Source organism: Procambarus clarkii, chromosome 19 (genome assembly GCF_040958095.1).
Source record: "Procambarus clarkii isolate CNS0578487 chromosome 19, FALCON_Pclarkii_2.0, whole genome shotgun sequence".
Taxonomy (NCBI): domain Eukaryota; kingdom Metazoa; phylum Arthropoda; class Malacostraca; order Decapoda; family Cambaridae; genus Procambarus; species Procambarus clarkii.
The window spans coordinates 17,496,694-17,522,391 of record NC_091168.1 but is presented as its reverse complement, the minus strand read 5'-3'; the positions used below and the strand labels follow the sequence as shown (position 1 = coordinate 17,522,391).

General features: G+C 42.8%; 1 protein-coding gene across 1 annotated transcript; it reads right to left on the bottom strand.

Annotated features, from left to right (window-relative positions):
- Window positions 1-9,917: 9,917 nt before the first annotated feature.
- Window positions 9,918-24,037, bottom strand: LOC138366205 (uncharacterized). Its single transcript, XM_069326994.1, has 2 exons — window positions 23,959-24,037; window positions 9,918-19,361 (listed from the first exon to the last, which is right to left on the bottom strand). Exon 2 carries the CDS (start codon window positions 19,050-19,052, stop codon window positions 18,105-18,107), a length of 948 nt encoding a protein of 315 aa, XP_069183095.1. The 5' UTR covers window positions 19,053-19,361; window positions 23,959-24,037; the 3' UTR covers window positions 9,918-18,104.
- Window positions 24,038-25,698: the final 1,661 nt, after the last annotated feature.

Below are 25,698 nucleotides of genomic sequence, written 5' to 3'. Positions count from 1 at the left end.
TGAGCCATGGATTGTTTAATCTTTTGTCAGTTACTTGCTTTGTAAGAAGGGGACAATGAAGGTTGTAGAGGCTTAGAGTTTTGGAGAGGAAGAGGTTAGCTAATGAATTTATATCATGGGTATTATTGAATTCAGAATCCCAGTTAATATTGTGAAGTGCCTCTGTAAGATTGTCTAAAGCTGATTCACTGTGTAGCCTAAATGAAAGTTTCTTGCTTTTTGGTGGTGTTATGTCCATGTTCGCTATGAGAAAGGTAGGATAGTGGTCAGTTGTTCTGTCGTAGATTATACCAGATACAAGGGGAGCTGTTGTTTGTCCATATGTGGTCCAAGGTAGTGGCTGATGTTTGAGTGACTCGGGTAGGTTTGGTGATAGTGGGGATTAGCATACAGGAGTTCATGCTGTTAAGGAAATAGTCAACTTGAGAGCAGTTTTGTTGACCCAGGTCAATATTAAAGTCTCCTCCCAGAATGATGTGGTTTTTGTTGAGATTGTTGTTTATAATAAGATTCCTTAGGTTGTCTGAGAAAGAAGCTATGTTAGTATTAGGAAATCTATAGATGGCTCCAATAGTCAAAGAGGATTTAAGGGATTTAATTGTAAACTGAGCAAAAGTATATTCACAGTAGTCATCTCTGTCACTAATAACACTGTTGCAGATAAATGTATCTCGGTAATATATAGCTGTGCCACCACCTTTTTTATTAGGCCTACAGTTATGAATGGCTTTATAACCAGCTAAGTTGTAGAGTTGGGTATAGTCTTTATTTAGCCAAGTTTCTGTTAAAATAATGAACGATAGGTTAGTACCTAGTGCTGTGAGTAGTGCATTTAAATCGTCAAAATGTTTACCAAGTGATCTAACATTTTGGTTATAAACTGATAGATAGGTGCTATTTTGGAGTTTGTTTTTAGCCTGGTGTGCTGTGAAATACTTACAATAATGATGATCAATGTGCTGGTTGGTATAGATATGAGACAGAAGATTTTGATCAGGATCAATATCAGTGTGCATAGAGATGCAGAGGGATCACGATACAAGATACACGATAAAGCAAAACACAAGAATAAGAGCAGATACAATAAAATAGTAACAATTTAGAAGTAAAATAAAGATCCAATAGATAGCCAGGGAGGACACAGAAGTTACATAAAATAAAACACAAAAAATCAGTAGAGACTGACAATATAAATGTAAAATAAAAAATAATAAGAAAAATAATAATAAAAAAAAAATGATCTTGAAGATAATTAGCTTAGTAATGGTTAATTAACAGGGTAATAAAAAGCCCTAGGTTTAGTGACAAGGGGATTAACTAAGAACAAATAATTAAGAGTATAAAACAGGCAAAGATGACAAACAAAAAATAAAGTAAAAATTAAAATAAAAATAAAAATAAACACCTTTGGAAAGGAAAGGCAGAGCTTAAGTACACTTTGGTTGTATGTGAGACTACAAATTATGTTCTGGTTATTCAGCTGATATCCCACAGTCATCCAGGAAAGAAGTGAGGTGTGCTTCAGTGGTTATGACATAAGTTTTTCCAGAGTCAGTCTTCCTAGCTATTATTTTACCATCGCGCACAAAACAATGTTTAATAGCAGTGGATCTATTGCGAATTCCACGTAGTTTAAATAAGAGATTTTGTCTGAATCTGGTAAGACATTCGTTCACATAAACCTTGGATTTCCTAGCGACTGCAGCAGTGATAAGGTCTGACTTGCGGGAGCAGCTATCTAACTTCACGCGTATCCTTCTGTGCATATCCAGAATGTGCAGTGACTTAATGTCTAACATATTCAGAGATTTAAGTAGGGGTACCGAGTGATGTCTGGGGCCAGAATTGGATATTGTCCTAATAGCAGCTTTGTGTTGAGTAATTAGAGGACGTAAGTGATTTTGGGTAGTAGAGCCCCAAGCACAAATACCATAGTTGAGATATGGATAGATAAGGGAGTAATAGAGAGTCACCAGGGCAGGGCGTGGTACATAATATCTGATCTTAGAAAGAATGCCCACAGTTTTTGAAACTTTTTTTGATATGTTTAGAATGTGTCCCTGGAAATTAAGCTTGTGGTCAATGAGAATGCCAAGGAATTTGCCATCTAATTTGTTACAAATTTAGGTATTGTTTATTTTGAGATTTATTTGATTAGAGGATTTATTGCCAAACAGAATATAAAAGGTTTTGTCAATGTTAAGGGTGAGTTTGTTGGCAGTTAGCCACAGATGGACTTTATTTAGCTCAGTATTTACTGTGGCATTTAGAGCAAGGGGATCAGGACTGGAGTAAATGAAGGTTGTGTCGTCAGCAAATAGAATTGGTTTGAGGTGTTGGGAGGCATTTGGAAGGCCATTAATGTAGATGAGAAAGAGGAGAGGGCCAAGTATGCTGCCCCACTAGGGGCAGTATATAGGTATCCACTGTATCCACTAAGTATATAGGGTCCACTGCCGCCCACAGGGTCGGTAAAGGGTCCACTACCGCCCACAGGGTTGGTAGGGGGTCAACTGCCGCCCACAGGGTCGGTAGGGGGTTCACTACCGCCCACAGGGTCGGTATGGGGTCCACTGCCACCCACAAGGTCGGTATTCGGTGAATTGAAAAACTGTAAAACTTTTGCCTTATTTAAAAGCAAAACCAAAAAGTACCTAATTTCATCTTCTTAGTTTTCTACTGAGCTTTAAATTTGCTCTGTACCTAGTGTTACCCAATCTCCTAATTTTTATGTAGTATCAAACAACCTTATCATTGTGTTCATTGCTGTCTTCTTTTATGTGCTAGCCATATGCTGTATTGTGACTACCAATTTTTGTCAACTACCATTCAAGCTGTCACTGCAATCAATCTTATATTGTTTCTGCTGTATTGTGCCTACCAATTTTTGTCAACTACCATTCAAGCTGTCATTGCAATCAATCTTAGCTACCTATGTGCTTTAATTTACTGTACCTACAATTTTCTCTCATCTTTTTTTCATTCCATGTAACTGTTATCATTTTTTTGTCTATAAATTTTGCAAGTATTTACCTCCTTAAAATTTTCTTAGATTAAGGACCTGCCCGAAACGCTGCGCGTACTAGTGGCTTTACAAGACTGTAATTACCATATTATGTATCCTCACATTCCCAATGTACATTCTTGTATATGCATAAATAAATAAATAAAGTATGGAGTCCACTGCCACCCACAGGGTCGGTATGGGGTCCACTATCACCCACAGGGTCGGTAGGGCGTCCACAGGGTCGGTAGGGGTCCACTACCGCCCACAGGGTTGGTAGGGGGTCCACTACCGCCCACAGGGTCAGTATGAAGTCAACTACCGCCCATAGTGTTTATATAGTGTCTACTACCGCCCATAGTGTTATTATGGGGTCCACTACCGCTCAAAGTGTCGGTATGGGGGTCCATTACTACCCACAGGGTGTGTCTGGGGTCTATTTTTTTTGTATAGCAGAGGTGGCAATACTGCTTTTCCAATCTCATTTGTTGTTCAATGTAAATATTTGTTGCTCGACTTGCAACAATTTACATATATATATATATATATATATATATATATATATATATATATATATATATATATATATATATATATATATATATATATATATATATATATATATATATATATATATATATATATATATATATATATATATATATATATATATATATATGTCCGGTCGTGATGGTCAAGTGGATTAAGGCGTCTTGTACATACCAGTTGCGTGGCTCCTGGGAGTATGGGTTCGAGTCACTTCTGGGGTGTGAGTTTTCAGTTGCATATTGTCCTGGGGACCATTCAGGCTTGTTCGCATTTGTGTTCCTCACGTGTGCCCCAAAGAATGAGGTGATTTGGTAAAATGCTATGCCCAAGATTACTATCCGAGTGCCGGCGGTGGGGTGGTTCAAATAGCCTCGGCTATCACCTCATTATGTCCGGTCGTGATGGTCAAGTGGATTAAGGCGTCTTGTACATACCAGTTGCGTGGCTCCTGGGAGTATGGGTTCGAGTCACTTCTGGGGTGTGAGTTTTCAGTTGCATATTGTCCTGGGGACCATTCAGGCTTGTTCGCATTTGTGTTCCTCACGTGTGCCCCAAAGAATGAGGTGATTTGGTAAAATGCTATGCCCAAGATTACTATCCGAGTGCCGGCGGTGGGGTGGTTCAAATAGCCTCGGCTATCACCTCATTATGTCCGGTCGTGATGGTCAAGTGGATTAAGGCGTCTTGTACATACCAGTTGCGTGGCTCCTGGGAGAATGGGTTCGAGTCACTTCTGGGGTGTGAGTTTTCAGTTGCATATTGTCCTGGGGACCATTCAGGCTTGTTCGCATTTGTGTTCCTCACGTGTGCCCCAAAGAATGAGGTGATTTGGTAAAATGCTATGCCCAAGATTACTATCCGAGTGCCGGCGGTGGGGTGGTTCAAATAGCCTCGGCTATCACCTCATTATGTCCGGTCGTGATGGTCAAGTGGATTAAGGCGTCTTGTACATACCAGTTGCGTGGCTCCTGGGAGTATGGGTTCGAGTCACTTCTGGGGTGTGAGTTTTCAGTTGCATATTGTCCTGGGGACCATTCAGGCTTGTTCGCATTTGTGTTCCTCACGTGTGCCCCAAAGAATGAGGTGATTTGGTAAAATGCTATGCCCAAGATTACTATCCGAGTGCCGGCGGTGGGGTGGTTCAAATAGCCTCGGCTATCATATATATATATATATATATATATATATATATATATATATATATATATATATATATATATATATATATATATATATATATATATTTTTTTAAATAAATATAGGGGTACCACCTCTGGTGCAAGTGTAGGGACCCATAGCCTCGGAGAAGAAAATAAAGAGTACTCAGAGAAGACCTTGTGGATCCTCACTGAACACTTTGATATTTTCTTCTCCTACCACCCCTATTCTTTTGGTAAGTGTGTATATTTATCTAACTTTATTTGAAAATGTCATTACACAAAAAAGTTACAATATTGATTACATGCAGGGTATAAGGCTGCTTGTCACAAGTTGAACAGCTCCTCCAGGAACCGTGGATGCAGTGAGCATTTCCTCTCTGGATTGCCACACTAAGGCGCTGAAAAAGAAAACTGGCAGCTCTAGGGTCTCTATTTGTTTCGATTAGCTTAGACCCCCAACTCCTTCAAAAAGCTAGCAGCACTTTTACCCCAGGCACCAAGTGTCTCTGAGGCAATGGGGACAAAATTGTAGTGGTGCTCAAGGTCTCTGTATTTACGTGACTTGGCCGCTTCCCGGTGATTGGCAGCTCCTCCTGCTTGTGTAGCACTGAAGTCAACATAGGTATTGGCTAAAGTTGAAATGCAAGTGTAGTCCCACACCAACTGTCTACCATTCTTCCAGGGGTTCACCGTAATTCCGTCTGGGCAACCGACAGGCTCATCAGAGTTGCGAGACATTAGGTAACGGGGCTCTCTCTCTGCTGGACAACCGGCTGTGGTAAGGCTTCTCTTAATAATGTCATTAACCTCGCCGTGTCTTGCATGCCATCCTCCCGTCCTTTGGCAAAGAAGGCCATGCCGTCCATATCTGTCGGCCTCTGCCTCGCCTCTGCCTCGCCTCGGCAGTCTCCGTGGTGTAGTGGTAAGACACTCGCCTGGCGTTCCGCGAGCGCTATGTCATGGGTTCGTATCCTGGCCGGGGAGGATTTACTGGGCGCAATTCCTTAACTGTAGCCTCTGTTTAACGCAACAGTAAAATGTGTACTTGGATGAAAAAACGATTCTTCGCGGCAGGGGATCGTATTCCAGGGACCATAGGATTAAGGACTTGCCCGAAACGCTACGCGTACTAGTGGCTGTACAAGAATGTAACAACTCTTGTATATATCTAAAAAAAAAAAAAAAAAAAAAAAAAAAAAAAAAAAATACACCTGTATTCGGTGTGGATTGGGGCAGCGAGGCGGAGAGCCAGATATATATATATATATATATATATATATATATATATATATATATATATATATATATATATATATATATATATATATATATATATATATATATATGTATGTATATAGTATAGTGCCTTTGCAATAATGTATTAATGTGTGTATTTGTTATCTTGTATTGTTGAAATACATTGTTAACATGAAATACATGTGAAATATTGTTGAAAACATCTTGATGACTTATTAAACCAAAATTATTTATTAGTCAGAAGAAAGACAAAAATGCGATCTATATGTTAAACCTCTACCAGACAAATATTTTAAGTAAAACCGAAGATATTTGTAGTTTTATAAAAGGGGCAGTTTTCATTGCTCGTCGAGCTCGAAAACCGCAGCATTCATCTCAGAGCCATGCCTATTTCACACAGATTCCTTAATAAACGTAAGAGTTTTATATGTCATAAGAAAGATATAAATATAAGCTTCATTCTAAATACCTTACCATGGGCATATTGAAATTTAAAGCGAAGATACGTGTACTTCTTTAATAACCGAGGTTTGACCACGGACAGATTGATCGACCGAGCAACTCTCTCTCAGAACAATGTTTATTTCACGTGAATTCGTTAATAAACATATATGTTTTATATGTCTCAAGAAAGGCAGACATATAATCTTCACTTTAAACACTTTACCATAGACATATTTAAAGTTCTAATGAAGATACATGTATTTTAAAAATTATGGAGCTCCCACCCCGTACAGACTGAACGACAGAGCAACTGTCTCTCAGGTCAATGTTTTCTGAGGTTGGAAGAAAACGTGCTCAGATTGGGGACTTGTTTATTTTATAATGGTAAATAATAAATTAATATATAATAAATTAATAAATAATAAATTAATAAATAATAAATTAATATATAATAAATTAATAAATAATAAATTAATAAATAATAAATTAATAAATAATAAATTAATAAATAATAAAATAATTATTATTATATAATAAATAATAATAATAAATAGTATAATGATAAGCCATTATTTTTAATGAATCAAATAGCTAATTAGGATGAATGATAAATAATTATTGACTAGTGCATAACAATAAAGTATTAAGGAATAATTATAATGAATAATCCTTAATGATAAAGTAGAAATCAATTACAATTAATAACTACTGTACATCCATAGGTAATAAATGAAAGTTGCATTAAATTAATTACACTAATTACAATTCATGGGAATATTTCTTAGCTATCTGCAGGCTTATCACTTTGGGGGTTCCGGCGGAGCACCCCCAATCCCGCGAGGGCCAGCGGCGCGGAACCCCCAACCCCGGAGGGCAAACGCGGCGGCTGGCCGCTGTAACTAGGAATGTGTGTTGACCTCATGGGTGCAGTAGTCTGCCCTCGGGCTCCATCCCTTTTCCTTGTTCATCAATGGTGTACCTTGTGCACCTTCCGTAGTCGGTTCTGGAAGTATTAAGGCAGTAAGGGTGGGCAGAAACGGGCATGCAGTATGAACGTGACGGGCAAGGAACCTACCCCTTAAGGGTACTGCTGGAATTAGTTCTAAGAGGAGGGGGACATTTCCGGAAGCGAACTGGGCAAGTGTCATTAATGGATAAAGCCAGGGTTATACGCTGCAGAAACTCTGAAAAGGAACACTGGCACAGGGAATAGGAGTGACTAGAGGGGAAAAGAAGAGAAAAAAGATCTTCCAGGAAACTAGTCTGTAGAGAAGTGAGGTAACTATTAAACCGAGCAGAACTTTAGCGGGAAAAAACCCAGACAAGTAAAAAAAGGTTGGGGAAACCAGTTACCGTATCTGGGTCAAGGGCAGAAGTTAATCCAGGGGGAGGGATCTAGTAATAATTCATTTCAAAATAATCCAATAGAATAATATAAAACAATAGAACAGCCCAACATAATCAATATTTATATGACCACTATGTATACAATATCAAATCAATATATAAATAAAACCATAAATCAAATATAAGAAACAGGTCTTAAGGCGTAACTGCAACATGCTTGCGTCCAGAGTGACACGAATTATAAGGATGGTAACCGAGTCCGTTACAGTGATCTCCATTGTATGTTGGCCTCCAAAAAGCATGTTAAGAGCTGAATAGTTAGCCTAAGAAACTGCCTTGAGGCATAAATGAGTTTAGTCTGAGTGTCAATGAGCATTCTGCGAGCAGCAGTACCCCAAGAACTTCAAGATCTGGGGATCTGAGACAAAGAGAAATGGACACCAGGAAGGCTAGGGGTCCGTAAATGTAAAATAATTAATGTAATTAATATAGTAAAATAACAGAAATAAGGACGAAAATAGTAAACCAACTCCCAGACTCATAATAAATTACTACGGACGAGATGGAAATAAAAATTGAATGACAGTACTATAAATTAGTATAGCAACTAATGAATATATACATACACATACATATATATATATATATATATATATACATATATACACATACATATATACACATACATATATACACATACATATACATATGCACACACACACACATACATTCACAAGAAATAAATAGTGCCTTACAAATATAACGAAGTTTTCACTAAGAAAATGTAAAAGAGACATAAGCACTAGAAGGATAGGGAAAAGCACAAAATACTCCTTCCAAAGTATGAGGTTGCAGGACCATTAGCCGGCTAACAGGGCGGGCCCGCCCAGCTAAGGGCTCCACAGGGGACCCGGCTAAGGGCGTAATGGCTGGCCCAGCTAATGGGCTTAGTACGGGCCGACCGAGGGCATGGCGAAAAATGCCAGAGAAAACGATAACAAGTAAAGCAGAGGGAGGGTAGAAGTAAGGCAACTAAAAACCCGGACCTAATAATAAAGAATTTAAATAAGTAGTAGTATGATACAGTATAGGAACTGTATAAATAGATAAATAAGTAAATGTCCCACACTGGGGAGGAGGAAGTAAGCAGGGAAACCCTAACCCTAACAAACCAACAATTACGTAGCATGCACAACACAAACACTAGTGGTCAACAAGGGCAAAATAAGGGCTTAGACACTAGGGCTTAAACAACAGTTGCCAAATGTAAACTGTAAAATCCTGCCTCTGAACATCAGCAGCTGGAACACCTGCAGCTGGACATTGGCAACTGGTGCATCGACATCTGCCAAAGATAAATAAATAGTGGCAACTGGCCACCAGGGAAAACTTCGGTTATAAGTAGAAATCCAACTGCAAGACAATTAGGAACCATATAGAACCTGGGAGCCAACAAGGGAATGATGAGCATCTTCGGCCGCTGCCGAAGATACAAAATTAGCGGCAACGGGCCAAGGGGGAAACTGCAGCAGTAAGGGAAGTGCGACTGCAAAACAGATCATGCTCAAATAATGCTGGAATATAACTCTTTAGAGAAAACGGGATTAATGCATGAAGCTGAAATAAATTACAATCAAATACAATAAACTGAAAGGAGTGCTAATAGGCACAACGTCGGCTGGAACGCTTCTGCTGGAACTTCGGGGGCTGGCGCGTCGGCAGCTGGACCCTTGGGAGCTGGAACGCAGTAGGATGGGCATTATCAGTTGGGACCGCTTCAACTGGAACATCAGGAACAACTTCAGCCGTAGCATGGGAGCTGGTCCAACAACCGCTGGAACGCCAGCAGCTGGACCATGTTCCACCTGAACAGCAGCAAGCTGGGACAGCAACAGCTGTACCCACAGCAGCTAGAACACCGACTGCCGGGAATGTCAGCAGCCGGAACATCAACAGCTGCAGCAGCTGGACACCAAAATTGCGCAACAACGTAGTAAGAGAGTGGCGGCTCAGACACTAGGGCAGACGGCTGGACCAGCTGCAACAGACCCAACTGAGCATCGGCCGCTAGAACATAGTGACACGTCGCAGGAAGAACGTCGGCTGGACATCAACCCCTACACGAAGGCAGCAAAGACGTCGGTGGCTGTGAAAACCTTCCGGGCTACACCGGGCAGACAAAACGTCTGGATAAACCAGCGGCCTGGGGGCCACTGTGACTTCCGGGCTACACCGGACAGACAACACGTCTGGATAAACCAGCGGCCTGGAAGGCCGCATATTTATATGACCAATATAAATAACCAGCGGCGAATAAACCAGCGGCCTGGGAAGCAGCAGTATCTTCCGGGCTACACTGAGCAGACAATACGTCTGATAACCAGCGGCCTGGGAGGCCACACATGTCTGGATAAGCCAGCAGCCGGGAGGCTGCAGATTCTTTCGGGCTACACCGGGCAGACAAAACGACTGGAAACGTTTACTGGTACTGGTAAACAAAACTGGTACCGTCTAGCTGTCAGTACTTAATAACTTAATAAGAAGTTAATAACTCATAAGAAAAGCAAAACTTTCATATTATGAGACTAGATTCAAAGAAGCAAAAGGCAACATGAAAAGCACATGGAATACCATCTCTAACATCCTGGGAACTAAACAACACTCCCACAACCAGATAACACTCTCTAAGGATGGCCTTACACTGTCATCTGACTTAGAAATGGCGAATGAATTTAATAGCTTCTTTTCATCGATTGGTGCTAACCTTGCAAGTAAAATCCCACAGACTCAGACACATATCAACACATATCTCTCAGGCAGCTATCCAAACTCTCTTCTCCTCTCACCAGTCAGCCCGTCAGATGTTGTGTCCATCATACACTCACTAAAAACCAAAGCTGGGAACATCAGTGAAATTACATCCATTGTATACAAGAGTGCCTCCCATGCCCTTGCACCACCTATAGCTCTGCTGTTCAACAAATCCCTTGAGTGTCATACCTTCCCTGATATCCTTAAAAACGCAAGAGTAACGCCAGTTCATAAAGGAGGTAATCCGTCAGACATAAACAACTACAGACCAATATCGAACCTACCCATACTATCAAGAATATTTGAAAAAATTATCTACAAACAGCTCTACTCCTATCTCGTAAAATTCGACATTCTTAGCCCCTGTCAGTTTGGCTTCCGCTCTCAAAAGAGTACCAACGATGCAATTATTAGTCTCCTTGATATAATTTACTCTGCCCTTGACAAAAATGAGTTTCCAATTGGACTCTTCATTGACCCGAGAAAGGCCTTTGATACTGTTAATCACGATTACCTCTTATGTAAACTCCATCATTATGGAATCCGAGGCCATGCACTGGACTATATCCAATCCTATCTTAGTGATAGACACCAATGTGTAGCCATCAATAAAACAATCTCTCCCATTCTACCAATAACCGTTGGAGTGCCTCAGGGCAGCATCTTGGGACCCCTACTATTTCTTATATACATTAATGATCTGCCTAATGTCTCTAACATTCTGAAACCTATTTTGTTTGCTGATGATACTACCCTCATTTACTCCAACCCCAACCCACATACACTAAATGATGTTGTTAATAATGAACTAAAAAAAGTCCACCTATGGATGTCAACCAACAAACTAACACTTAACATAGAAAAGACCTACTACATCCTATTTGGAAGCAAATCTACAAATGCAATTCAGCTTCAGATTGACAATGTAAACATTAGCAATAAAAATGATGGAAAGTTTCTTGGCATATTCCTAGACAAGAGACTCAACTTCAGTACCCACATACAACACATAACTAAGAAAGTCTCTAAAACAGTTGGTATACTCTCCAAAATCAGATATTATGTTCCTAACTCTGCTCTCATCTCTCTATATTATGCACTAATCTATCCCTATCTCAACTATGGTATCTGTGCATGGGGTTCAACCACTGCAAACCACCTCAAGTCCATCATCACCCAGCAAAAATCTGCTATCAGAATAATATCAAATTCTGCTTTCAGACAACACACAGCCCCCTTGTTTAACTCCCTAAACATGCTAAACATAATCTCACTCCACAAATTCTCTTTTGTCAACTACATTTACAAAACCCTGTTCTTAAATGCAAATCCTTGTCTGAAACTCTTCCTGGACAGATGTAATAGGACCCATTATCACCACACCAGAAATAAATATCTCTTCGATATCACCAGAGTTAAACTTAATTTGTGTAAACACTCTATGCAAATAAAGGGACCCAGTTTATGGAACTCACTCCCTACTGAATTGAAAAGCTGTCCAACTTTTACATCATTCAAAATCAATACTAAAAAGTACCTAATTTCATCTTCATAGTTTTTCTCTTTTTGCCTTAAAATTGCACTGTATCTATTGCTACCCAATCTCCCAACCTTTTTGTTCCCAATTTGAACATCTTTACCATTGAGATCATTGCTGTTTTCTTATATGTGCTGCCATTCTATTGTATGGTGTTTATAAATCTTGTTCATCTGTATCTTTTGCTACCCAGTCTCCCAATCTTTATGTACCCATTCTGAACATCTTTACCATTGTGATCATTGCTGTCTTATATGTGCTGTCAATCTGCTGTATGGTGTCTATTAATCTTATTTAAATTACTAATCAAGCTGTCAATGTAATCAATCAGAGCTTTAATATAACAATGTGCTTTAATATACTTACTTATCTCTCTCATCTCATTTTTCTCTTGTAATGTATCTTTCATTTATCAATTCTGATTGAAATTACCTACTTAAAATTATCTGCTAGATTAAGGACCTGCCCGAAACGCTGCTCGTACTAGTGGCTTTACAAGAATGTAATTACTGTACTATCCAATGTATTCTCACAAACCCAATGTACCTTCTTGTATATATATAAATAAAATAAAATAAAATAAAAATAATGACAAAGTCAAGAAAACAAGTATAAAGGTAAAACGGTAAGTAAAATGACATGCACTTAGGCAATGCATAACTAGCAATAAATTGCTGATGGAACTAATCATAATACGAGTCCAAGATAACTTAAAGGGAGAGGCATGAGGCCCGAAGACAGCGTCTAGGACATCCTAGCTGACTTTACTTAACTTAAAGGTGAAGCATAAGTTAAATAAACAATTGTAAACCAGTAAAGTAAAAACATGCAGCAAGAGCAATGTAAAATGCGGGAAATTTGCTGGGGAAACTTAACGTAAATGCAGGGCCAGAATAAACTTAAAGCAAGAGGCAAGGGCCCGATCCCTGCAACTATCACATCCTAGCTGACTTTACATAATAACTTAAAGGCAAAGCAGAGGTTAAACAAACATAAATGTAAAACCAGCAAAGAAACACGTAGCTTGACACTGCATAAAATTCATTAATAATTAAGGAAACTTATGGAAAAACAAGTCCATGAAAACAAAGCTAGGGGCCAGAGGCCTGTGACACAGCAGCTAGCCTAACCTAGCTGACTTTACCTAATAACTTATAGGCAATAAGCAAAAGTTAAAACAAACCTAAATGTAAAACCTGCAAAAGAAAACATGAAGCTTGACACTGCATTAAATTCATTAATAAATTAAGGAAACTTATGGAAAAAAAACAAGTCCATGAAAACTTAAAGCTAGGGGCCGGAGGCCTGTGACACAGCAGCTAGCTTAACCTAGCTGACTTTACCTAATAACTTAAAAGCAATAAGCAAAATGATAAACAAACATAATTGTAAACCAGTAATAAATAAATACACATGCAGCGAGACGCTGCATAATTTGCGGGAATAGTTAGCTGATGAAACTAAACGTAAATGCAGGGCCAGTAATCTTAAGCAAGAGGCAAAGGGGGGGGGGGGGGGGCCGTACTCCACTACTTAAGTTACTTGATAACTTAATGGCAAACAGTAGTTAAACAATCACAATTGCAAAACCAGTAAGAGTAAATAACATGCAGCTTGACCCGCATAAATTGCAGTAATAAATTGCGGTAAATTAATGATACGCAATACCAAGATAATCTTAAAGTCAAAGGCATGAGGCTTGTAACTCAGGAACTAGCACAACCTAGGTTACTTTACTTAATAAATAACTCGATACAAGAAGCCAGAGTTTTAATAAGTTAATAAAACATGCACGGGCAATGCATAAATTGTAATAATAAATTGCAGAGAGAAACAAATCGTAGTTGCAAGCCCAAGGAAGGTAACAGCAAGAGGCTTGGACCCGCATCCCGGGTCCAAGATAAATAAACTGCGGATAAATAAATTGTGAGGCATAACACATTGTAACTGAAAGACAATAATATAATATTTTATATAGCCAACGTTTAGAGTAGAGTAAACAACAGCACGAATAGGAGCTGGCTTGAGCATTAAATGTCCTGGAACAACAATAACAGCACTACCCAATATATAAACATAGGCATGGGGTGAAAGCAAAGGTAGAATTACAGTAAATATTGTAGCGTGAGGAAGCACGCCATGACTAACAGTCAGACTGTAAAGAAGCACTTATATAAAGAACGTAAATAATAAATAACGGCACAACAGAAGTCGCCCAAGCAGCATACCTCACGTCGACTGCGTGAGGGAGCTTAAGGTACAGGGCTGAGCAGTTGGGGGAGGTGGGGTGGTGGACAGGCCTCCCGAATGTGCTTCAAATAACAGCCACCTACTGGAGAAAAACCAGTGCCCCATAACACCGAGGGTCACCTCCCCCTCTAGGACCACTGCACTAGCATTTGGTCAACAAGGCTGAACCAACAGGCGTGCTTCAGGGCGCGCGCGCCAACACAGAGACAAACACTGGTCCGGCGCGCCAACAACACAAACACTGGTCTGGCGCGCCAACTACACAAACTACCTTAACCCTTACACTGCTCAGGGGTCCTTGGGACATTTACACCCCTGTGCGCAAGAAAAAAAAAAATTCAAACAAATTTTTTCGTCTTCTAAACATGTTAATTTGTGTCCCCTGAGCACGGAAATGGTCACTGCTTGATCGCAAGCGGGGATTTTTCTGGCGGGGGAGAAAGAAACAATTGCGCATCGCGTCCCGCGGCGTTGCGCGGGCAGTTTGGGGCCGTATAAATACGGGCGCACAATGGGGCTCTGCCTCACTCCGCCTGCCCTCGCCGCTGCCCTCGCAAAATGGGATGTAGAATGGGATGGAAGAATGCGGAAGTAAGCGGGCGAGACCGAGTAAACAGGGAACCAGGGGGGGGGGGGGGGCAACCGATAAGCCGCGGCTCGCGCACCGCTAGCCATACCTAAACATACCTAGACAGGAAGGGGAGAAGCATAAAGGTAACCCAGCAAAAGACTAGTAATTAGTAATTAGTAACTCTGCAAATAGCACATCCTGGCTGACTTTACTTAATAATTTACTTAGTAACTGCAAATAGCACATCCTGGCTGACTTTACTTAATAATTTACTTGGTAACTCTGCAAATAGCACATCCTGGCTGACTTTACTTAATAATTTACTTAGTAACTCTGCAAATAGCACATCCTGGCTGACTTTACTTAATAATTTACTTAGTAACTCTGCAAATAGCACATCCTGGCTGACTTTACTTAATAATTTACTTGGTAACTCTGCAAATAGCACATCCTGGCTGACTTTACTTAATAATTTACTTAGTAACTCTGCAAATAGTACATCCTGGCTGACTTTACTTAATAATTTACTTAGGAACTCTGCAAATAGCACATCCTGGCTGACTTTACTTAATAGTTTACTTAGGAACTCTGCAAACAGCACATCCTGGCTGACTCTACTTAATAATTACATAGTAACTCTGCAAATAGCACATCCTGGCTGACTTTACTTAATAATTTAATTAGTAACTCTGCAAATAGCACATCCTGGCTGACTTTACTTAATGACGTAAGGCAAGGAAAAATGAACAAACATACTGAACACAGCAACGCAAAATTAAACATGCGACATGAGCAAAGCATCAACTGTCGGAGTAAATTAAGGTAGGCTGTTTGGGAAAAGGAATCCGTGGTAATCTGAAAGCAGGAGGCATGTTAGTGCTGAAATGTAGAACGTAATTAAGAGGAAGGGCAAGGCATGTCGCGAGATGTCTGCCAGTACAAAATAAGAAACCTTCCAATAAAGTGTGTAAAATCTTAATTTACATTGTCTTAGGAAGGCAAAGAACGGGATGTCATTAACTATACGACGTTCCCGACGACGCTTCGACGCCGCCATCTGCTGGAGTGTACCGTGCCCCAGGCAACGTGGGGGCCACCCCCCTGTCCAGGTCACCTGAATAGGGGTAAGTCATGGCACGTGATGTCTGCAGGTACAAAATAAGGGTATACAATCGGCGTGCATATATAACCATTTTTACATTAAGAGAACGGAGGTGAAGCATAACATAAATATAACCAAATAAGTAACTTGAATAAACTGCAAGAGCCAAGCGTAAATACTGTAACCACTGAGGAAACTAAACTGCAAAGCTAAGCATAAACTACTGTAACTACCGATGAATCTAGGCAAAAATGCAGGGCCAGGAGACGTGAAGCTAAAATAAGGGCCCGCGAATACTGCAAATAGCACATCCTGTCTGACTTTACTTAATAATTCTTAGGAACTCTGCAAATAGCACATCCTGGCTGACTTTACTTAATAATTTACTTAGTAACTGTGCAACTAGCACTGCCTGTCTGACTTTACTTAATAAATTACTTGGTAACTCTGCAAATAGCACATCCTGGCTGTCTTTACTTAATGACGTAAGGCAGGGTAAAAGTGGGCAAGCATACTGAACACAGCGACGCAAAATTAAACATGCGACATGAGCAACGCATCAACTGTCGGAGTAAATTAAGGAGGCTGATTGGGAAAGAGAGTCCGAGGTAACCTGAAACAGGAGGCATGTTAGTGCTGAGATGTAGAACATAATTATGAATAGGGCAAGGCATGGCACGTGGTATCTGCAAGTACAAAATAAGGGTATACAATCGGCGTGGATATATAGCCATTTTACATTAAGAGAACGGAGGAGATGCATAACATAAATATAACCAAATAAGCGACGTGAATAACTGCAAGAGCCAAACGAAAGACTGTAACTACTGAGGAAACTAGGCAAAATGCAGGGCCAGGGAACGTAAAGCAAATTAAGGGCCCGCAAATACTGCAAATAGCACCTCCTGGCTGACTATACTTAATAAATTACTTATAACTCTGCAAATAGGACATCCTGGCTGACTTTACTTAATGACGTAAGACAAGGAAAAGTGAACAAGCATACTGTAACACAGCGAACGCGAAGATTTGAACGTGCGACATGCACAAGGCTACGAATGCCTGAGTAAAAAGTTAGGCTGGTGGCAAAGTGAATCCGAGGTGATCTGGAAGCAGAGGCATGTCAGAGCTGAAATGTAGAACATAAATATGAATAAGGGCAAGGCATGTCGCAAGATGTCTGCTAGTACAAAATAATAAACCTTCCATATTTTCTCACACCAAGTGTGAGAAAGTCTTAATTTACAGTGTCTTAGGAAGGCAACGAATGAGAATCATTAAATATACGACGTTCCCGACGACGCTTCGACACCGCCATCTGCTGGAGGATACCGTGCCCCAGGCAACATGGGGGCTACCCCCCTGTCCGGGGCACGGCCCCTGGAACTGGACGCCGAGGACTTAACGGACATAACGAAGTCATCCTGGATTGCCGGCGGCAACGCCGAACCCAGGGCCTGTGGTGCGTACCGTTAGACGTAAACCTGCCGTCGTCGTCGAGCTGATCTCGGGTCCTTGCTCCAACGCCGGCGTCTCCCTCCGACGAAGAAGAACAACAGACGACACAGGCGGACGGGCAGGCGGACGAACGCTGAACTTACGACGTAGGAGGAATCCCTGCTACAACGACGTGCAGGGCGCTTAAGACAAACACACCAGGCTACGCTGGCCGGGCGGGAGCGCCTGGGAACCAACCTGCCGGCAACACCGGCCAGACGGAGGACATGGAGTAACGGTCCTGGCTACCCCCCAGGCAAGCAGGGCACGTGCCTGAGGGCCTGGACGGCGGAAAGCTTGAAATAACACACCGGGCAACACCGGCCAGACGTACGTCTGGGAACTACATGCCGGACTTACACCGGCCGACGGACGTCTGGGGACATCTTGATCGGCGCCACTCTGGGGAAGACGTACCTGGGGACTCCGGGACACCGAAGGGCCTGGGGCTAACACCCCGGGCAACACGGCCGGGCGAGACGCCCGAGGGCGACGTGCCTAGCAGAGAACACACCACACACGGCAAGGACCCCGTGGTCTACCAACCACGCGCTGCCACACGGCATGCTCAGGGCCTAGACGAAAAGGGGGAGGGGGGGGGCCGCACACAGGCGCGGCCGTACGGGCGCAAGGCGGCCCGAGCCCCGACGTGGGAAGCCGTGGCGCAAAGCCACGTGGATTAGCACCCAAAGGGAACAGGAAGGATGGGACACAGCCCAACCGAGCGCGCCACGGAACGCCGTGCCACGTGGCAGCACGACCAGGCGTGTGCCCCGTAGCAGGCCCGGGCGGAGGGCTGGACCTGGCCACGAGTCGTCGCCAGGGGCGACGCTTGTCCGCTCAGGGAGACCCGACCCCTGGGGACATCCCAGGGAAGCCGGCAGACCGGCAACAGGGAACACCCGAGGGAAAACAGGAAAGACGCAGAAGCACGCCCTGCCGGCCAGGCACGTGACGACCCGGCAAGGCATGCATGGGCCCCAAGGCGGGGCCCGCCATAGGGCCGCCCACGCCTGGCCACGTGTCGCCGCCGCCGAGAACATGCGCCCCGGGCGTAGGACCGAACCAGGCCACAATCCGTCGCCGACGGCAACACATGTCCTCGGACAAGGCGAAACCTGGCCCCCTGAGACACCCAGGGAAACCCGGCGGGCCGGCGACAGGGAGCCCCGAAGCACGCCCAGACGACCAGACACGTGGTCGTTGGCGGCGAGGGAAGGGCCCCAAGGCAGAGCACAAAGGGCGTAGGGCCCACCACGCCTGGCCACATGGCGACGCCGGCAAGGGCACGCCTGGCCGCCGACGGGGCCCCGGGCAGGGCGCGCGCCTGGGCACGCCGCGCTGCGGGGCCCCTTGGACACGGACGGGCACGGCTGGACGGGGCCCCACAAGAGAGGAGACCGAACGCAGGCCACTAGGAACGCGGCCCAGGGCACGCCGACCCTAAGCCAGCCACGCGACCAGCACGGCACGGGGGCGCCCGGCACAGGCCCAAGGAGGGCGCCCCAGCTCTCCGGGAACATACAGCAGAGAGCCCAAAGGACTAACTAAGGCGGCACACACGTACCGCGAGGGGATGGCGCATGGCACACGCCGCACTGGGGAGGACCTGACTAGAATTGAACAGAAAACCTCACCTTGGGTTTAAAAGTGTAGGGCAGGAGGGCCCTGCCGGAACAGTCTGGGGTGTCGAGGGCACCAGGATGTCCGTGAGAGAGAGGTCAGGTACCGAGGCAGCTGGCGTGTTGTCCATCTCGTGCGAAGTCGGGCGGCCGGGGAGTGGTTGCGAGGGCAGCGGCGAGGGCAGGCGGAGTGAGGTCAAAAGCATGACGCTTTTGTAAGTAAATTAGTAAATAAGTAAAGGTAAATAAGTAAATTATAAGTAAATTATTAAGTAAAGTCAGCCAGGATGTGCTATTTGCAGAGTTACTAATTACTAATTACTAGTCTTTTGCTGGGTTACCTTTATGCTTCTCCCCTTCCTGTCTAGGTATGTTTAGGTATGGCTAGCGGTGCGCGAGCCGCGGCTTATCGGTTGCCCCCCCCCCTGGTTCCCTGTTTACTCGGTCTCGCCCGCTTACTTCCGCATTCTTCCATCCCATTCTACGTTATCGCCTCTCGCTTTTGGGCCTATGTCCTTTCTCAGACCGGGTTGTGTGCCGTCCAGCGCGCCTCGGCGACGTTATCTTCTCTTCGGCCCTCTGTCATTTCCGCCCCCCCCCCCCAGCCGTGCGGGCTCGCCTGTGGGAAACGTCCCCTTGGTTCCTCCTACGTCTGCGTATCTGTTAAATTTGTTATTGTTGGACTCGCAATTTGATTTGTATTTATTACGGCAAATTTTTCTCCCGCAATTTACTCTTTGTTTAAGTTTCATGTTCAATTTGTTATTAAGGGACTATCAATTAGGATTTGTATTTATCTATTGCTTTGCCTCTGTGCCTTTAAGTTATTTTCAGCTAGGGTACGCTAGTTGCAGTGCATTCGGGTGGGGCCCCCCCCCCACAATTTTTTTTTTTCCTCCGGTTATTTCGTCCTATTACACTCGTTTCCCTCATTATATATTCTGAATATTGTGCATTATATTTGACCTCCCATTCTTCATCGTATCGACAGTACATTAAGTTACATTTGGACGCTACCGAGAAGTTTAGCATGGCCTCGTGCACGGTGTCATGCAAAAACTGGCCATTCGGCCTTCCTTTCGGCAAGCTCAAGCCAGTCGGTTAGCATGACGTCGGCCAGCTTGTTGTTGGCCAGCGCAGCCAGCATGCTGTTGGCCATACGGTCGCTAACGATCTTTGGCCATCCGGCCTTCTGGGCTATTTTACTCTTCTTGTTCCTTCGCCATTGTTGTTTCCTACTACGTAATAGTATTCTATTTAATTTTACCTCATCTATCATTAGGTTAGGGGCCCTTACATCCAACCGCTATTCCTTCCACTGCGCTCTGCCCGCTTGGCGCTCAACGCCGGCTTCTTCTGTTCCCTTTATTCGCAGCCACGACAAGCCGGAACCCCCCCCCCCCTCCACACCCTACTGCGGCGAGGAAGAGAACGCGAGCCGGATATTCCTCTGATCACCTTTACAACGCACGCAGCGGTGCCGGGATGCAGCCGCCCAGGGCCTACGTTAATACTATTATCTTCCCTTTATTTGCTGGGCTATATGGTAGTATTATTATTCCGTATCGTTACTGTCATTCCAGTATTATTTTATTAAAATATAAATTGTTATTATGGTTTGGCGTTGCTTTCTTAATTTCTTCCATTCTGCGGCACTTGCCGTCATCGGTTATTTACGATATTACATTGTATTCTTCATTGTACGATTATTTACGACATTGTATTCTTATTATTATCCTTATTACAGTTACTGAATGGCAGCTCCCTGCCGTCGATTTCACTTTGCTCCTGTTCCAAAGATGTTGACGAAGTTCACGGCGTACTAGCTGCGGCTCGCAGACGCTCATTGTCAACACAAGACTACACTCAGCGGCCACTTAAGGCAGACTCCTTGGCTTCTATCCAGCCCAATCACCCGTCTGGAGGCAGAGATGGGATAGAGACCAAGGGTAATGTTCCCCGCTCACATTCTACATCCGCTTAGGACACAAGCATGTTATAGATTTGGCTTTAAGAATTGGTTCTTATTCCATTTTATTGTTTATGTATACGTTGCTTAGTTGTTATACCCGTTCTTGGTATATGTATTGTTTATATTCAAGATTTATAGTGTTTCGTATTACCCTGTTATAGTTGCTTTGCGCTTCCTTGCTGTTCTCCTACTGGTTTTCTCCCACCTTTGCTCTTAGCAAAGGTACTTCCCCCTTCCGTTTGCTGGAAGATTCTTAGAATTGTTAGCCCCCTTCATTGCTACAGTATAATTATTCGGATGCTCTTTATTCATCCAGGATTGTTAATTAAGGTTTCTCTTAATTCCTGCTGCCGGGCTCCCTCCCCCGTTTTTCGTCTCCGTATTGATTCAGCTAGGGTTTCCCTCTCGTCTGTGCTCTTGCCTGTCACGATAACACTGCACGCCGCTTCTGCCCACCCTTACTGCCTTATATCTTTCAGCCCGGGGGAGGTGAGCTACGCGACAAAAAATCGACGCATGCTCCGACTGAACCAGGTATCGCTTACATGGTCAGGAATCAACACTCTTCGGATCCTACAAGCACAGATCCTACAAGCGCTCCTGTAACCAGCCGAGATTTCTCCAGGATCCTACGCGCTGCCCTCTCGGCGCTAGACGTGACTTCAGATGACTACGCTCCGCACCCAGCTGTCTCGGGACGGGCTCGCCACATCAGAAATAATGGCAGACGGCAGGCGGAAGAGTAGTGCTCACATCCTACGTCAGACGGGACGTTGTTGCTCTGCTACTTTGAGTGCCTCACGCGGCCAGCTGGCACTCGCCCTTCGGGGGGGGGGGGGGGGGTCCGGCCGCTGGCCTGTGGTGGGGGTGCAGCGCCGGTCCCCAAGTGTCCCGCTGTCCGCAGCTAATACTTTGCCCAGTCTAGGTGCTAGTAAGCCCTACTTGTAGTCACCCCCCTTCTCCTTATCCATTAGGTCTTTTACGGCCTCTTGGCCGGGTACATTACGTGTTATGTGGTCTCTCACTTATTAGTTATTCTTTGTGTCCTGCCTGTTATATCCTAGTGTTATATAATTACTACACATTTGCACTCGGCCTTAATTCTAGTACCAGTTAACCTTTAGGTTTCTGCAGAATTAGTTTCCATGTCACTATAGGCTAAGGTCTCATACTTACTACGGGTGTACCTTTAAGTTAAATCTAGTCCTCGGACTTGGAATTGTTACTGTTAATTCTTACTTTATATATTTACTTTATATATTTTAATATAAACGTTATATATTTACTTAATTTATATTTGGAAACTTTATATATTTACATGTTCAATATTAAGTTTAATATAATATCAACTTTGTTATAAGTCTATAATATAAACCGTGTTTAATATAAACTTTATATAATTACTTACTTATATATTTGAACTTTATATATTTACATGTTCTGCAGAATTTAATCTTCAATAAACTTTAACGCCCCATACTGCCAGTATCTTTCTCCCCCTGGTCAGAAAAAAATAAAAAAAAATCGTAGGTGACATATTTTGGGCGCAATTGACCGAGGAAGTCTGGCAAAAAGTGGGCGTCGACAGAGCGGTTGTCAGACCCGGTCAGCGTCACCCGCGTTGACAGATGGGAGTTGCCACAAAGATATTATTACCTAATTGTTTCAATGTCTCCGATTGATTTTTTCTTAGTTTTTTTGCAGTAATATTATTCAATAGTGTGTATTGTAATATATTTATATAATAAAAGTGGTTAATAATCGCTATACTCAAAAGTATGATGTGCATATTAGTGATTCAATTATTATGTTTATAAAACAATAAACAAATAGTTTTGCTGCTATTACACTCTATACACAGGTTATATATAAATATTGGCATGTTTTGGTCACCATAACGAACCACTAAGTTGGTATTGAGAGTCGAAAAGCAATGAGGAGTTATCGCCACACACCAGCCAGCCACTCGCTGCCACTCCCTCAACACACGCACTAAACTTTCTCCCCCAACAATACCAGTTGTGGTGTTATTACACTATATACAGACGTTATATATAAGTATGTGTATATTTTGTTCACCACAACTGTACAGCTAAGCTGATATAGTTAGTTCAGGCACTAAGAGTCGTCGCTATACACAGATGGCGGCTGGCGGCTCCCTCACTCATTCAAGGTCACACGCACTAAACTTTCTCCCCCAACAATACCAGTTGTGGTGTTATTACACTATATACAGACGTTATATATAAGCATGTGTATATTTTGTTCACCACAACTGTACAGCTAAGCTGATATAGTTAGTTCAGGCACTAAGAGTCGTCGCTATACACAGATGGCGGCTCCCTCACTCATTCAAGGTCACACACACTAAACTTTCTCCCCAACAATACCAGTTGTGGTGTTATTACACTATATACAGACGTTATATATAAGTATGTGTATATTTTGTTCACCACAACTGTACAGCTAAGCTGATATAGTTAGTTCAGGCACTAAGAGTCGTCGCTATACACAAATGGCGGCTCCCTCACTCTTTCAAGGCCACACGCACTAAACTTTCTCCCCCAACAATACCTTTTGCAGTGTTATTACCCTATATACACATATTATATATAAATATCTACATGTTTTATGCACCGTAACTGTACATCTAAGCTTGTAGTGCGCCCAAAGAGCATAGTGGCCAAACTCTAAACAGCTAGACAAATCGTGCAGACGACATCACCTCCGTCACCCATATGGCTCCTCCCAACATAATCCTTTTGCTGTTATTACACTAATACACACATTATATATAAGTATCTACATTTGTGTTCACCATAGAGAACCACTGACCTGGTATGGTGAATGCAAACAATAACAGGTGGCCACACAGTCAGTAAACGATGCTGTCTCCCTCCGTCTCTCAGCATCACTCCTCCCACAGCGCTAATTATTACAACAATCCTGCTATTATCACAACCCTGGTTATTTATATCACAGTCATTGGTCATCTGTAATATTGTCATCGCTAAATAATAACAATTATATATTTATTTTGACATTTTTTGGCGATGCTGTGGTCACAAGCTGAACATCAATGCTGTTCGCTCATGCTGCGTGCGCCGGCCTTGGTTGCTCCAACAGAACTGTGCCTCTCACACCTGAGAATATTGCCCACGATTTTTTTTTAAATGGCATCTGTTTACAAGAGCCCTGAGGAAGCTACTGTGAACCCCGTGTAGCCGCGGGCCATTTGAATCAGGCCTGGCACCCTATGGCGTATATATACGCCATGCGCACCATGGGACATGTTACTCAGGGCGTATATATACGCCATGCGCAGTTTAAGGGTTAAATGTTGAGAAGGGCAGGACGCCCCTGACGGGTCGCTCCGAGACGTTGTCGATAGGAACTGGTGTAGGGTCCATGCTGGGGGAACAGTTGAGCAGGCTAAACTTCTGTGTTTACGACTCGCTGAGCAGCAGTGAGCCGTTTTGTAAGAGAGCAGCTGCTGGCTTGTCGAGAAAAGGGCCCCGCAGTCTCCGTCCAGGTTTATATAACCTCGGCTTGTTGCGCGCGCAGCTTGGGGCGGTTAAAGTCAGCTTCCAGACATCCGTTTTCTCTTCCACTCAGAAAACCCACCGTTTTAGGAAAACAGTGTTCTTTTATTTCACGTAAATTCGTTAATAAACACAAATGTTTTATATGTCTTAAGCAAGATAGAAATAAGAGCTTCATTTTAAATACATTACAATATACATATTTATAGCTCAAGTGAAGATACATATGTTTTTATAGTAGCGCTCAGTAGCTTGTCGGGCATGGAGTGCAGACGCCTACGCACTTGCAAATATATTGTATAATTAACAAAGATAAGCTAATAAAGCCTAAAATCTTATATGCCTCCAGAAAGACCGAGATATGAACATTATTATGATTGCACCAAATGACATATATCATGTTTGAGAACAAAGATATATCAATTTTAAATTAAGTTTCGACTCTTGCTCGGGCGAGAGAGATGGGGGCGACTCTCGCCCCATCTATTGGAGATTCTGTCCACTAAAGACCCAAAGCAACTCAATGCTTTGCTTAATGCTACTCAAACCCTCCTAGCATTATTTAAGTAATGAAGTAATATGGTATATTTACTCACTATAATGTGGGTGCTGAATGCAGAACATGAGAAAACATATATTTACTCCAAACTAACATAATTTCATTATGAAATAAGTAAATAAGTAGCATCAAAGGAAGTCGACGGTCCAAGCGTCAATATTGTGGAGCGACTTATCCAAGATATATCGTTGTTTGGAAAGTGTTTGTTGGCATATCCAGTTGTCGCACTTCTCTGCACAAATTATCACAAATTTAAATTATAATGTTAACAAGTAGAATACGTATTTTTAATAAAATCAAACATAACTAGCCAAAAAACATTTAACATTTATTAAAAAATATATGTTTGGAAGTTAAATCGACTTCATAGGACAATAGCAAGTTATAATCTTGATAAGCTAGTTACAAAAGTCAATGCACATTGTCACATCAACAATGGGCTCGAGACCGACCACAAGTACAGTTTATAATTTA